Here is a 15840-nt window from a genome sequence, read left to right as displayed (position 1 = left end):
TCTATTCATTTACCGTATCTCCTTTATCATTTGATACTACAAATTTTTTTTATTCATTTAAAATTTTATTTTTTCGTGGTGAAAATTTTCATTTGATTCATAAAATACCGGAAATTTTAACTCAAGATTTTGATAAATTTTTATTTTTGAAAATTAATTATGAATTTTATTAAAAAAAAAATTTGTTATTAATTGTGAGTAAAAATGATAATTAATAATTTTAAATAAAATTACTGTGATTATTTAAAATATGATATTTTTATTTTACAGTTTTTAAAATTTTAAAATACATAAACCCCTTGATAAAATAGTACAAGTGGTTCATTGTTCATCAACAAGATACAATAATCCTACATATACATATATATTTAAATATATATATATATACAAGATACAAGAATATACTGTAGCAAATAAAATTCAAAGGCGTCGATTCTTCGCCGAGAAATCTAAAGTAAAGCAAAGCAGAAACGGAGCAGCTAAAGTTGAACCGTAAATAATATTCATTAGTGTCTACCACGGGGTGCAATGGACACTATTATATTTATCCATGAGCCCTACAATCCATCTACCTTTGGCATCTCTCTTACCGGGCACACAAACACAAAGTGCATCACATCATCCATCTACTGGGACAACAAAAGCTCGGCTAGAAAGGAGGGGATCCGTATATTTGTATTTGTATTTGTATTGTAACAAAAAGGAGCGACACGGAACAAGGACGCCCCCGCGATTGACAATCCTGCGACTGGGACCTGGACACACCATAAAATCCACGTCCATGGGTAAGGATACGACACCATACACTAGTACGCGGTCGCGCATAACGCGGGTTCCCTTTCCCCGGCGACACCGGACGTGGGCTGGTCGCTGGTGTAAGACAGAGAGGAAAAGACCCAACAAGAAAAATTATACTCCAGAGGTAGAGGCTCGAGGAGTGGAGGCAGCCACACGAGTACACTACACACTATTCAGTCAGTCTTGCTTGCGCTGGTCTACAAGTCGCTTCGTATGTCATATAAATATTTATCATCATAATTATTGTTATTGTTGTTATGCATTTTAATTTTTAAATTCAATCCGCGCGCTTGTGGTGTCTGTTAACGGCATAATTCAACTCCATAAATATTTTAATCGCTACTTAACACAACTCGAGTAGTTTTCAAAATTAAATAATCGCGGGAGTTCAAAATCATTGTCCGTTCACGTCTAATTAGTGGGACATTAGTAATATCGATGACTGTACTTACATTGTGAATTGCAGTGGTGACTCGTTAGTGTGACTCGTTCGAAATACTTCTGAATTACGCATACTGTCAATGATTTAAATAAAAATTTAAAAAAAAAAACCGCGACTGCACACGGACTTAAGTTGCATTATTTCGAGCCCGAGCAAGGTGAGTGAAGGTGTGGTTTTTTTCGAGTAATTTAATCGACACACGTGCGTCGACCTTTTTTTTTATTAATTTTTATTCATATGCCTCATTTGCATGCTGTCTGTTATTTATTTTAATATTTTTTTTTCCTTCTCAAGCTTTGTATGAAAAGTTTATTTTTAAAACGCGAGACGATATGATTTATGCGGCGTCTAATATGCGGATATCTCTCCTCGGAGTATTTATAATATAGATAATAATAATTGTTGTTGTATGGAGATGATAATAAAATTATCGTGTGTGTGTTCTGTTACGAAGGCAGATAGGAGTACTAGAGTACCGGGTATCGGAGTATAAGGATAAGGATAAGAGGGAGACAGATAAGAGGGATGCTGAAACACGTGTCGATATCACCCTGGAGAGGAAGATGCGACAGTGTCAGCCTGGCCTCCAGCAATGGGGACAACAGTAGCTGCGGAAGCGGAAGTCCAACCCCTAGTCATACTCCACCACCCTCACGTGCCTCATCTTGCGCATCTCTAATTCCACTTACTGCGCTATCATCTTTTTCACCTGCTGATAATGCCCCGCAACAAGTAAGTCCTCTTTATTTTTATCTACTATTTTATCAGCATCACATATTTGGTATCGGTGTCGCGGAAATTTAATCAGTTGACACAATAGCTGGCAATTGCAATATCCTATTTATTGCGAAATAATAAACATTTTTATTTATCACAATTATTTTTAAATTATTTTTTACTGACCTTTCAATTGAGTCCCATGGGCGTAATGTTTTACGCCAATTCAACGTTTTTTGTCGCCCACATTCGCCGTGGGAAGACCAACTGTTGATCTCCTTGTGTATGTACACACTTGTACATATATTTATACATATACATATATATATATGTAGCTAATACAGACACTGTATCACCAGATCAGTAAAAAAATTTAATGAAGCCAGAACAGACTACATCGCGTTGGTGGTTTTCGTTAACTTGTATCTTAACATATGTGGTACCATAACGCAATCGTTTCATTTTTGCTTAAAAAAAAATTACATGTTTTTTTTATTATTATTGACGTACAAAATTTTAATTATTGGTAATTATTTATGAAATTAGTCAGATCTATTTATTTTACTTGCGATAATAACATATATTTTTGCGGCTAAATGAGTCAGTTGTGGTCTCTCGGTTGACAAAGTCTAAGATATTTTTACAAAATGAAATCATATATTTTAATTAAATCAATGTTATTTTTAAAAAATTAAAAGAAAAATATTTGTTACTAATTTAAGTGAATCATTTTTTTTAATTGAAACATTTTTACTACTGGGAGAAAAATTTATTTTTTTAGAGCCTAAGACTTTTTTTTTGAGTCAATGGCTAGTTTTGAGTGAAAAATATTTTCTTAAGATGAATATATATTATTATTATCCATATATATATAAGAATCACATTTTTTGGACTTTATATTTATTTAAAGAAAGACTTGTATCAATAAAATATATGAGTATAATCCTGAAAGCATGAAAATTAATTTTCCATCATAAATATGATACTTAAAATAAACTCCCTAATAAAATTTAAAAATAAACAATAAAATTTTCAAAATCGGCTTATAATTATTTCCCAACAATAAATAAACACAAACATTTACATCCGTTAGTAACACAGCAGTAAATCTCCATAATAATTGAAGTGTAAAAATAATTACAAGTACATGCACATATATTTATATACGTATTTATAAGAATAGATTAGTAGGAAAAAAAAAGAAAATATTGACATTTATAAACAAAGAGATTTTCTTGTCACGTCGCTTCCTCATGCAATTACTGGGCTCGGGACTTCCGCGGGTTCAGCCGTCCACTCTTGACTTCCGGTCCTGGATGGATTGGCCGTCCTCTGATCGGTGTTATGCCTCTACCTCTGCTTCTACTTCTCTACTTGTGGCTCAATCTCTCTCTCTCTCTCTTCTGATGGACTACTACGGTCTTTAGTGTGGTATGCACTGAGAATTACTACATAATACTACGTAGTGGAGTAGTTTGATCGTTCCCAGCTGTTGGACTCAACGTCCACAGTCTATAGTACTCTTGAGGCCGCACATCCTGGCTGCTGACTACTGACTACAGACTACGGACGTTGTAATGATGGTAGTGATGGTGATGGTGTGGCCAGATGAGTCCTATCCGTATTTGCTGGGTATTGGGTATAGTACTCAATATGCTATTCTATCCTATCCCGGGTTCCTGCTAAACTGATGCCAACTGATGCCAACTGATGGCTGACGCGCGTGCGGGCGCCAATGTTACGTCCAATCGAGACATCACTTGATTCGAGTACCAAGATCCAGTTTCTCTTTTGTTTATTTCCTTTCCTACATCCCACTTATTCACATACTTGCTCTCCACATACTTTTATCATCTCACTACGCAGTCTTCAATCGGTCCCCATCCCGTACCATCAATCTGTGCCCCTCTTCAATGTAATGCCACGTTTTTACGGTATCTCTGTCGTCGATTTTTTAATAACACTTAAATAATAAGTATACATATTAATCGATAATTCCACGTACCGTAAATACAACATATTTCCTCAATCAAGTATTTTGCAATTAGTGTAACGTAATATCGCTCAATTTATATTCACATTCTTGAGTGCATTATTATAATTTCGTATTTATAATATGTAATTTTATTTTATAACTATAATTAAAAATTTTTATTTCAAATTCAAATTTCATTATCACACACAAAAAAAAAAATTCTCGACTGAAGGTAAATATTCTTGATTCAAGAAAATTTTTTTGGAGACCTAAATTTTCTCAGATAAAGTAGAAATCTTCTCCAACCAAGACGAATTCTCTTGGCTCAAGAAAATCTTGACTTGGTTCCCGAAAACGTTTGTCTTCAAAAATATTTTCTTGACTCAAGATATCTGTTTTTTCTGCGTGCACAGAAAAAACGGAATTTTTTTTTGCAATCCCTTAATTTTGTAAAATACCATTTGGTACAAAAGGAAAAAATCTGCCTGATTCTTCTGGCTGCTACCAAAAAGCATTTTTGAATATTTACATTCAATAATTTTAATTTATATTTGAAATCATGGATAGCCGATTTGAACTGAACGCGGCATTAAAGTGCAAAAAGTCACATGATTGCAGAAATGAAATTCTAATAAACAATCTAATGCAATTGTAGGTCAATTTACCGAGTTATTTATGCTAAAAAGTCTAATTTTATCTTTAAAATAACTCTTTTCCGGTCATACATTCATACCTACGGAAACTCGATAGCTTTCCAAGTACGCGACCACCGAGTTGGTTATTTTTCATCAGTCTACTATTACTTTTGATTACAACTCCATTGAATCATCACTCAAATCATCGTTAATTTAATAGCCGCCCATTAATAACTAGTTAAAACCAAAAACTGAAACGTAAACGTGATAATTATAAATGAACTTTAAGAAAATCTCAGCGGCCTGAACAAAAAACCCGCCGATGGAATCCTATATAATAAATAAAGTCATACTTAAACAATCAGCACTTAATTGGTTTCTCTTCCCGTGAAGTTAATCGACTCAGAAGACCCTAAGTTACATTCCAAGGAGGCCCAAGTAAAGCGCATTAAATTTTCCAAGCCTTAAATTCAATATTCTCTGAGATTTACGATTCAAAAAAACTTTCCAAAATTAATATTAATATATAACCAATAAATTTTCCATTTGAATTGCAAATACGCTTCCAGGAGCCGGACCCGGACCCGGACCTTCAGGGCCTAAATCTATTTTTCGTGCAAATTTCGTGATTCGTTCCAGTCGAAGGCCTCCAAAAAAGAAATCTATAAAACAAAATACCGAGAATCCTCGCAAAAAATATATATATATATAATATATATTTAAAGATTAAACAAAGGTTTCTTTAGGACACATCCTGCCTTAACTTTGAGCACGTGCCTCCATCGTCACCCGGTGAAAATATAAAACCAAAGCGAGCCCAAGCCAAGACCTTTTGGCTAAAAAACCATAAGACTTTTGTCAAAAAATACTTGGCCACTATGTGCATGAAACTAAAGAGAATATGGACTTGAGTAGAGTGGAGTGGAGTGAAGGAGGAGACTGCAGAGGAAATGACAGCTGTTGATCAAAGAGTTTCGCCGATCTCTTTTACTTTTAATGTACATATACCCTTACAGTGTATCTGTTTTGTACAGTACCCATGTAGACTATTATTATGTGGGCATGGGCGTAAAACAAATAATTGTTATGTGGACAAGTATAAATATTACACGCTCTTACTCCAGATCATTTTAAACAAACGGATATGGGCTTAGCTTTTATTAATTGCTCCTTCCTCTGTCCACTTACTCTGCTCACATCAATCCATTTTGAGACGTGGACTTTTTAAATGTTTCATATATATATATATATATGTGTATATATAAATTGCTATGTAACATAAGCGTATATGATGTTGATTGTTTTAAACGAGAGAATAACCGATGGCGCGACACCGTGGCACGTTATATATATATGTTACTTTCATATAATATATATATATGAGGATGTTTAGTGCTAGCACGCGTATGTACGTACGAATGAATGAGCATCCGGTAAAATTCTTGACGGGCTTTGTTAGCACACGACACAACATACGGGCCCTTAAAAATATTCATTTTTTATTTTTACGGTCCTTGACTTTTTTAGAAATTTTTTATGAGAAAATCTGCCTGGCATCTGCCGATTCGGGTGATTGTTTTAGGTTTTTTTGGTCTCAGTTTTTTTGGAGCTGGGCTTGATGGAAAAAAGGCTGAGGATGGGGTGGGGATAAGGATGAGGATGGAGAAGTACGAGGAAAATGTGAATATGAAGATGACGACGGTCGTTTAACCTGGTTGATCTCACTTGACCAAGTGTCAATAAGTCGGGTATTAAAGTTGTGTAAAGATTGCCCTTGAATCGGGGATTGCTCTCGATCTCGGGAATTAATGTTAAAAATAAAACTAGTAATGTAATGATGGTGATAAAATAAGTCAAGTATCCAGAGACTCTCGCTGGTATTTCTACTGATTTTTTTTTTATTTTTTTATGAACTTTTATCAAAAATTTATGATCCTGAAGTTAGCAGACAATTGAAAATTTTTTGATTTTTTTTTGAACAATTAAATTTGAAGAAAAAAAAAAACTAAAAATATTCACATGTAGAAAATTTCAAAAACTACAGGTGCAATTTTTTCAAATATTTTTTTTCTTCTGGTTTATCGTCTAAAAAAAAATCCAAAAAATTATTCGATGTCTGCTAACTTCAGTATCATAAAAATTTTTGTTTAAATTTTATCTGAGACTTTAATTAAAAATTTTCTTAAAAAAAAAAATGAATTGTTGAATTGTAATTATAAATAATAATTATCTAATTTAAATTTAAAAGAATCCTATTAAAATAAGGAAATAACTTTCTATTTAAAATATATAACATCATCTTCAGTCAAGTGTAACAGGAATGAAATTGTTGAAATGAGAACCTTTAGATTGCGTGATTGGATACTGACTTTTTTTTTGTTCCCTTTTTTAAAAAAATTTTTTACCTCACCTTCAGCAATTCATCTTCCTCTTGAACAAGTCAAAGACTTGGGCTTAGTTGTAAAGATGTGTAAAGTCTTTTGATGAAACCGAGAAACCAGTAACCACTATTTTTGTTATTATTGTTATTGTTGTTGTTATTGCACAAGGTCATTATTAAATTAGATAATAAAAACCACACAGTACGTCTGCACTTATTGTGATGGTATGAAAATAAAGTTACCAAAAAACCATAGGAATTTACCAAAAAATAAAATAAAATTCAAACAAAGAATTTAAAATAAATAAAATAAGTATAAATAGGGCGTGCCGTTATCATTGTGATAAGGATAATAAAGTTTGAGTTTGTTGGACATGTCATTGACCGTAATTTTAAAAAGTGTCTGTGTAATGCATCTGCTCCTGCGGGTTTTTCACGCAATTGCCTGCATTGGCTACTGCTCTCTATACATGATACAGAATGTACACTGACAGGAAACCTTGAAACCAGATGGCCGTGTATCGCAATAAAAATTTAACTAACAGTCCCGGAGCTTGAGAGATGCATTGCAAAAAAATTTGCGGAATATTATATGGAGCAAATTAAAACGGGAGGCCAACACTTCAAAGTCATTCTCATATGTTGTCTTTTAATGTCACAAGGATTTTTTTATTTTTATTAATTTATGATTACAAAATTTTTAATGCGGAGTAAATTTCACTCTGAGGGGATTAAATAAATAAACAGTCATCCGCTCCGTATTTACTCCGGATTTAATCCGCGGTCATTTCGCAAATTTTTTTATTTACACTGTAAAAAGAGCGGTGTTGAATATGGGGTCATTTTAATTCCGCCCGGTGTTAAAATAAAATTACACCGGTGTAGGAGGAGTAATACACCGGTGTTAAAGCTGGGTAACCGGTGTAAAATCGGAGTAAAACCGGTGTAAAAGCGGGGTAACAGGTGTAAAAGTGGAGTAATGCCGGTGTAAAAGCGGGGTAAATTGCGTCTGCTTGGAGTATTAACTTTGAAGATTATAAAACACAAAAAATGTCAGTTTTTTATGAAAATTAATAAAAAATATCATTTATTAACAAGTATAGTAATCGAGTAAGTAAAATATTTTAACACCGGTAAAGAATATTTACACCGGTGGCGGCGTTATTTTCACACCGCTTTCGGGGGTAAATTTAACACCGATAATTTTAACACCTACACCGCTTGGACTCACCCCGGCGATTTTTTACAGTGTATAAATAAAAAAATAAAACTTGACAGAAAATCGTGAAATTTTTCATTGATATCTTGTAAGTTTATATGAAAACATGATAACTCCTAAACTACACGGAGAAAAATGTTGTTTCAAAACCTACTAATTTTTATTATGCTGTCGACGAAACTTGAAACAGGAAGGGAAGCATCCAAAAAATTATTATGCTCTTATGAAAAATTATTATGCCGCATCACAATTATTATAATGCATGGAAGTAATTTTTATTAAATCTTATCGATAAGTGTCTTGCGCGTAAGTATTATGATACAGCATAATAATTTTTCGTATGAGCATAATTATTTTGTGGATGCTTCCCTTCCTGTTTCAAATTTCGTCGACAGCATAATAAAAATTAGTAGGTTTTGAACCAACATTTTTTTCCGTGTACGCATCTCATCGAGTCAATTTATCTATTATCATCTTAAGGTCACTCTAGATCAAACCTCTATCTCTAATTATTAAAATTCCATTCACTGATTGCAAGTCGATATAAAATTTCTATAAAATCCCCAGCATCAAACTCCGCTTCCAATAAAATCGAATTTCACCTAAAAATCTCGAGATTCCAGATCAGATTTAAATAATGAAGGGAAATTATGTAAACTGTGCCGTGTGACAGCTCTCGAAGTTTCATTAAAAAATAAAATTACCAGCAAAAGAAAACAAAACTCGGTTCGCACGAGCTCTTCATATCACCGGCACTCGACTATTTAAGCCCAAAGAGAAAGACGCGACTTAATTAAAGAATTGAGAGTTGCGACCCGCGACCCGGCTGACAACTCGAGTTTCTTTTTCCCTTTTCATTAATTATCAGCCGCACGGTAACCGCAACAAAATTAAAATATAAAACTCGTCTTAATCATCAGTCACTATTTTATTCCGTGCGAAATATTTTATTATTATTGCTGCTGCTGTACATACTTGTACTTACACTCAATACAATACACTATAGACTATGTAACTTTCAGAGAGAGAGAGAAAGAGAGCGACATAAAAAAATAAATCTCCCAGGCTCTCTCGTGAATTTACCTCTCATTGTTCGTCTTCAATACATCTCCATATATATACACATATATATACATAATAATAAACATGTCGTTGTTGTTATTTTTATTCTCTATAAAAATAACGTGAAAGCGAGCATCTTATTTATAAAAGTCATTAAAATTTCTTTGCATTAAAAATAAAAATAATTTACTCCAAGATTTGAAAGTGATAAAAATTTATAAATTTAATCTCCGCATAGCAAATCTTATCATTGTCATTAATATATATTTTTTTCCACTGTAATTACATACAGAGATTCGTATTGTGCTTACTTGTAATGATGCTCTAGCTCGACTTGTGTGTCACTAGAATTGTTATCATCATTATTATTATTATTATTTATTATCATCACAAGACATCGGATACTTTATTTTATCTTTTACAATTGTCGTGCACAATTTGCTTTTTTTTAATGACGATAAAATTAACGCATCAGGTTGCTATTATCTAATTAAATTAAGTATTTTAGTATGTAGTTATATGTATATATATATATGTGGAAAATAAAAATGAGAACGTCGGCATTCACACGGACTAATTTATTTAGTAGTAATTTTTTTTTATTTTTTTTTTTAAATTAATTTTGTGGAGTAGAGTACGTAGTTCAGTGTCGCAAGTCGTGTCGTACCGTGTAGGATTTTTATTGTACATATGTAGGCACATATTTATGTGTATATGTAACACGCAATAGAAATAAAAAACGCGGACTCGTGGAATCGAGGATACGGACGCGGACGCGGTCGCGGGTACGGACACGGACACTGACAATTTGGTATAATAAATAATTGTCTTATTTACTTAAAATATACTTTTTCATATTTTGTATTTGTCAATCCGGAAGACGTTGTTAATGTACTTTATGTTTTGTAATGTAATAATTGTTATGAAAAATAATATAAATATATATGTGGGTTTTTCAATTGTTTTAAACCCACATCCGCGTTTCAATTGATTTTAAGACAGTACTCTAACGGTTTTAAATACTTGGCTTTTTTTATCATCTTTCATCATTCCAGAATTAACTACAGACAGTGTTTATACACATTCATTATCATTATTATTATTTATTAGTCATTGTTTTTAATTAATTAATAGTAATGATGAAATTTATTTTAAATCTTTAAATTCTATGAAAACTATCAGATTTACATAAAAAGTTACTCATATATTTTTTGTAGAGAATTAAATTTCCTACAAATTCGCTATAAGCCATTTTTACCGTATCTGCGATATTTTTATTGTAATTTCACTGCAAAGAGAAAAATTTCACTTTGAAGAAAAAAATTTTAAATTCTAATGCAGTCATATTAAATGTATAAAATGAGTATATATTTAATTGAACCAGTGGACAGGAAATTAAATTTCCTTTAGCTTTTGAGTAAAAAATGACCTACAATTAAAAATAAAAAAATTACCGTTTAGTAAAATAATTTTTTAGTGAAAAATAAAATTTATAAATAAATTTGTTGATGAATTTAGTAAACAAGTCCCGTAAAAATAAGACGTATAAAATATATTTATACAATTTTTATAAATAGAAAAAAAATAAGAGCCATAAAACGTAAACGTGTTATTTTTAAAAAGCCCTGCGCTTAAGATAAACTAAACTGTAGTCTAATGGTGTAGATTAAGATTTTTTTTTAAAACCAATAACAGAAGGTCGGGATGCAGATGAACATTTACGTCAACTCTGATGACGAAGGGTCAAAGGGAGCAGTAGTAAAGTAGAGAACTAAACAGAGAACCAGGAGCTGGATACGGCTCCAAGTTGATATCCGTCCACACGTGCTACTCTTAAGCACGTGCTACTCCTCTTGTTGTAGTATTATTATAACATCGCCCTCTTCATCCATTTCTTCGGTTATATTTTATTCTATATACAAATACAATACTACTATGTATATACTTCTCTTGCACCATTACCGTTCGTGTTCCTATTTCCATTTTTACTTGCACGTTACCCGCTAACGTAAAATAATTGTAGGGGGAGTAGGCAAGACCGGTAAAAGTTTTTTTACATTTAAAATTATAGAGGGAAAGGGAGACGGAATTTTTTTGAAAAATTTACGTAAGGGGGCGTGAAGGTCATGGGGCAATTTGAGCCACCTAAAATTGGTTAAAAAAATTGTCATCTGAAATTAAACCTGTGAATGCTGCCCCATATTTTGAATTTTTTTGTTAAGAGGCCCATTTTTCTCTGATAGTTGAAATTTTTTCTTAGAGGCCCGTTTTGAATTTTTTTCTTTAAGGGCCCATTCCGTTCCATATTTAAAATTCTTTTTAGAGCGACCCCTTTTGTCCCACAGTTAAAATTTTTTTTCTTAGTGACCCATTCTGTCACATTTTGAATTTTTTTCATCGAGGGCCCATTTTGTCCCACTTTTAAAATTCGTTTTAGAGCAATTCACTTTTGACTTTTTTTTCTTCAAGGGCCCATTCCGTTCCATATTTAAAATTCTTTTTAGAGCGACCCCTTTTGTCCCACAGTTAAAATTTTCTTTCTTAGTGACCCATTCTGTCACATTTTGAATTTTTTCCATCGAGGGCCCATTTTGTCCCACTTTTAAAATTCGTTTTAGCGCAACTCACTTTTGACTTTTTTTTCTTAGAGGGCCCCCATTTCATTCCATATTTGGAATTTTTTTTCTTGACAGTTCCGTTTTGCCCCTTCTCATACATATGCACTAGTTTAAAAATTTAAACTACTGTATTATTATATAAATATATACTGTTTACCATCATACCCTCAGTGCACTCTCCTTTCTCTTTTCTTCTTCTCTTCTCCCTTTAAACAAAACTCCCATATCCATATCCACATCCACATCCACATCCACATCACTCGTTTCCGTTTTTATTTTTATCCCAACACTATATATTTCAAATCTTTATGACTTTATACTTTACTACTTTCCTTTTCCTGAGCCCATATCCATATTAATTGACACAAATAATATTTCATTGAGCGGAAATAAAATATTAAATTTACTCTTAACTTTATTAGTTAAAGGAATGTGATTTTAATAAAAATTAAATTATTCATTTATTCTGTTGCAGACGACAATAAAAGTGTATGCTAATTGTCTAAGACCAGATATAGAATACAAAACACTGTCAATAACATACGAAACAACATGTCACGAAGTCGTGGAAAATTTACTAAATAAATATCGAATGAGACACCGGGACCCGAGGCTCTTTTACATGACTATGGAAGTCACTGTCAGACGGGCTAATGTCAGGACTATTTTACCCCTAGATGAAGATGCTAGACCTGCTGTACTACAATCCTGTCATCCACGTGGTGATTCAAGGTAATTTTTTTTTTTTCCTTATTATGTTTACTCTGTAAAAAATCACTGGGGTAAATCCAAGCGGTGTAGGTGTTAAAATCGGCGGTGTTAAAGTTCAACACCGAAAGCGGTGTTAAAATAACGCCGCCACCGGTGTAAATATTCTGTACCGGTGTTAAAAAAAATTCTCCGGTGTTAAAATAACGCCACTGCCGGTGTAAATATTCTAGACCGGTGTTAAAATAACGCCGCCGCCGGTGTAAATATTCTGTACCGGTGTTAAAAAAAATTCTCCGGTGTTAAAATAACGCCGCTGCCGGTGTAAATATTCTGTACTGGTGTTAAAAAAAATTCTCTGGTGTTAAAATAACGCCGCTGCCGGTGTAAATATTCTAGATCGGTGTTAAAAAAAATTCTCCGGTATTAAAATAACGCCGCTGCCGGTGTAAATATTCTAGACCGGTGTTAAAATAACGCCGCCGCCGGTGTAAATATTCTGTACCGGTGTTAAAAAAATTCTCCGGTGTTAAAATAACACGGCTGCCGGTGTAAATATTCTAGACCAGTGTTAAAATAACGCCGCCGCCGGTGTAGATATTCTTTACCGGTGTTAAAATATTTTACTTTGTGAATATTTTTACTTACTTGATTACTATACTTGTTAATAAATGATATTTTTTATTAATTTTCATAAAGAACTGACATTTTTATGACAGTAAAGTTGGCGGGCATCTGACAATTTTTAATATTTTAAATTAATAAAAAAAATTGTTTTTAAAAAAAAAATTAAAAAATGGACGTTTAGAAAATTCTAAAACCAGTACATGCATTTTTTTTTATTTTATCAATTTAATAGTTTAATTTTTTTATAGATAATTTAAAAATTGTCTTATGTCTGCTACATTGACACTCATGACATTTTTATGTGTTTTATAATCTTTGAAATTAATACTCCAAGCGGACGCTATTTACCCCGCTTTAACACCGGTATTTTTAACACCGGTGAATTACTCCTCCTACACCGGTGTAATTTTCTTCTAACACCGGACGGAGTTAAAATAAGTCCATTTTTAACACCGCTCTTTTTACAGTGTATTAAATTACTGACTACAAAATTTATAACAAAAAAAATTTAATTATTTACAGATTTTCACTTCAAACACGTCGCGGTGGATTAGTAAAAATATATGACAGCGCATTAATGTCCGGAGTAAGTAATAACCCATAAAAAAAAAATCAATCAGCAATTAAAAAATTTTGAGTACAAAGACATAATAAATTTTTTTTTGCAGTCTAAATACAAAAGTCTACTGATATCCGAGCGGACGACAGTGGACGAGTTGATTCAAATGCTGCTGAATTGCTACAACTCAACCGAGCGAGTCGAGCAATTTTCCCTGTACGAAGTCTGCGAAGGCGAAGAGTACCAGCGCAAGTTGCATCCCGATGACTCTCCGCTCAAAGTCACCCAGAAGTGGACGAGTATCGACAGACACCTTCGCATCCGCAGGAATCCGGACTACGACCCACATAGGAGAAAGGTAAACATCGAGTAAAAAATAATAATGAAAATGAACATTTAATTTATTGTCTACGACCGCAATAAATTTATAAATTAACCAGACAACGACTCCATACTTCACTTGCAGACATTTAAATTGCTGATTTTATCCTGACTCATCATAATCAATTGTATCGAATTAATATTAATATCAACTACTTATATATTCATACATTTATTTTTATGTTTTTAGAGTATGTGGGCATCAGATTCAACGATAAGTGCAGCGTTATCGCGGCTACATCTTCAGAATAAAATTCATTTGTCACAACAAAATTTGTCTTCTGATAAATCCAAAACTCATGATAATTTAAATAATAATAGTAATAATAATAATAATAATACTAGTAATAATAGTAGTAGTAATAATAGCAGTAATAATAATAATAATAACACTAGTAGTAATTCAAATCCAAGTTTGTCTGCGTCATCACACTGCCTGCTACTGCGTCAGCGAGCCAAATGTAAAGTAAATAACAACAATAGACATAATCATAATCATAATTACCCGAATAATGTTACTGTGAGTAAAAGTAACAGTTCTATGAGTACGAGTACGAGTACGAGCGAGGAATGTGGAAGAAACCCACTGACTCGTACCACCAAAATGTCTAATTTATTGCCGCAGAGTTTGCCCTCGACTCCGCTGACGTCAAAACATCTCGGGGCATCCCGGTTCTCAAATTATGAAAATTTTTTTTATATATAATTTATAAAGTTATTATTGCCTGTAAAGTATTTATTTATTTAATGATTATGATTATAGTGATTGTTGATTTTAAATTACCAGTTTATTTTTTTTCTTTTTTTTTTTTTTTTAAGAAGAGATTGGTGAATATTTTAAATAAAATATTCGTTTAATGATTGCGAGATAAATTTGTAATTATTTATATATTTTTAAATAATTATTAAAAGGAGTCCAATTTGGTTGGATTATTTATTAAATTTATAATTATCAAGCTTTTATTTTTGTAGAAAATATATCTAGCCCCCAAAAGGAAATTTTTTGATTTTTATTTAAATTAAAATTTTATTAATTAATTATTTAATTTATTAATTATTTTACTGTTAGCGCAGAAGTAATTTCGATATTTTTTTAATTTAAGTAAAATGTTTGAATAATTTAATTGCCCGGGAAATTTAAAAATTTGAATAATTTAATTTCCCGCGAAATTTAAAAATTCAAATTAAATAAAGTGGAAATTTTTCAAGTCATCGATAATTATAATTATTATTACTTCTGTACTTACATTATATATTTATTAATCAGGCTAGATATATTTAAAATATAGTGAGTGTACTATCGATAAATATTTAATTGTAAACCGATACAAAGAAAAACTATGTCGTTAGTTTGTAAGTTTTTTTTTATAAACAATATTGTACCAAAGGTAGTTTTTATATGGCATCTATATTATATTTTATTAATTAATTAATCAATTAATTAATTAAAAATATTATTTTTATGTATTTAAATATTATATGAAAAGTATATCACGCGTTTTTTAAATTTATTAATTTAATAAGCGGTAATTGCTTATTCTTGTGTAAAATTTCGCTTGTATATAAAGCACGAATGCCCGTTCAGTTTCAATTAATTCATTATTTATTAACTAAATTGTTTTTTTAAATTTATAAAATTCAAATAAAAAATTTTTTCAATCCAAACCAATTTCGTTTTTTTTCTTATAATTGTTAATTGTCTGCTAACTTTACGATCAT

The 15840-nt window shown here is 32.0% G+C and overlaps 1 protein-coding gene across 5 annotated transcripts; it reads left to right on the top strand.

Annotated features, from left to right (window-relative positions):
- Nucleotides 1-449: 449 nt before the first annotated feature.
- Nucleotides 450-14935, top strand: LOC130672416 (putative uncharacterized protein DDB_G0277255). 5 transcript variants are annotated; one of them, XM_057476997.1, is made up of 6 exons: nt 450-785; nt 1695-1972; nt 12322-12578; nt 13704-13767; nt 13850-14098; nt 14312-14935. In XM_057476997.1, exons 2-6 carry the CDS (start codon nt 1766-1768, stop codon nt 14825-14827), a joined length of 1293 nt encoding a protein of 430 aa, XP_057332980.1. In that variant the 5' UTR covers nt 450-785; nt 1695-1765; the 3' UTR covers nt 14828-14935. The 5 variants fall into 5 exon arrangements, with proteins under 5 accessions (XP_057332980.1, XP_057332977.1, XP_057332979.1 ...); XM_057476994.1 differs by lacking the exon at nt 450-785 and adding an exon at nt 936-1397 and having other exon boundaries at nt 1699-1972; XM_057476996.1 differs by lacking the exon at nt 450-785 and adding an exon at nt 936-1407 and having other exon boundaries at nt 1699-1972.
- The last annotated feature ends 905 nt before the right edge of the window (nt 14936-15840 follow it).

The sequence above is a fragment of the Microplitis mediator genome, chromosome 7, assembly GCF_029852145.1.
Source record: "Microplitis mediator isolate UGA2020A chromosome 7, iyMicMedi2.1, whole genome shotgun sequence".
NCBI lineage: Eukaryota > Metazoa > Arthropoda > Insecta > Hymenoptera > Braconidae > Microplitis > Microplitis mediator.
This window is presented reverse-complemented; position numbering and strand designations above follow the sequence as displayed.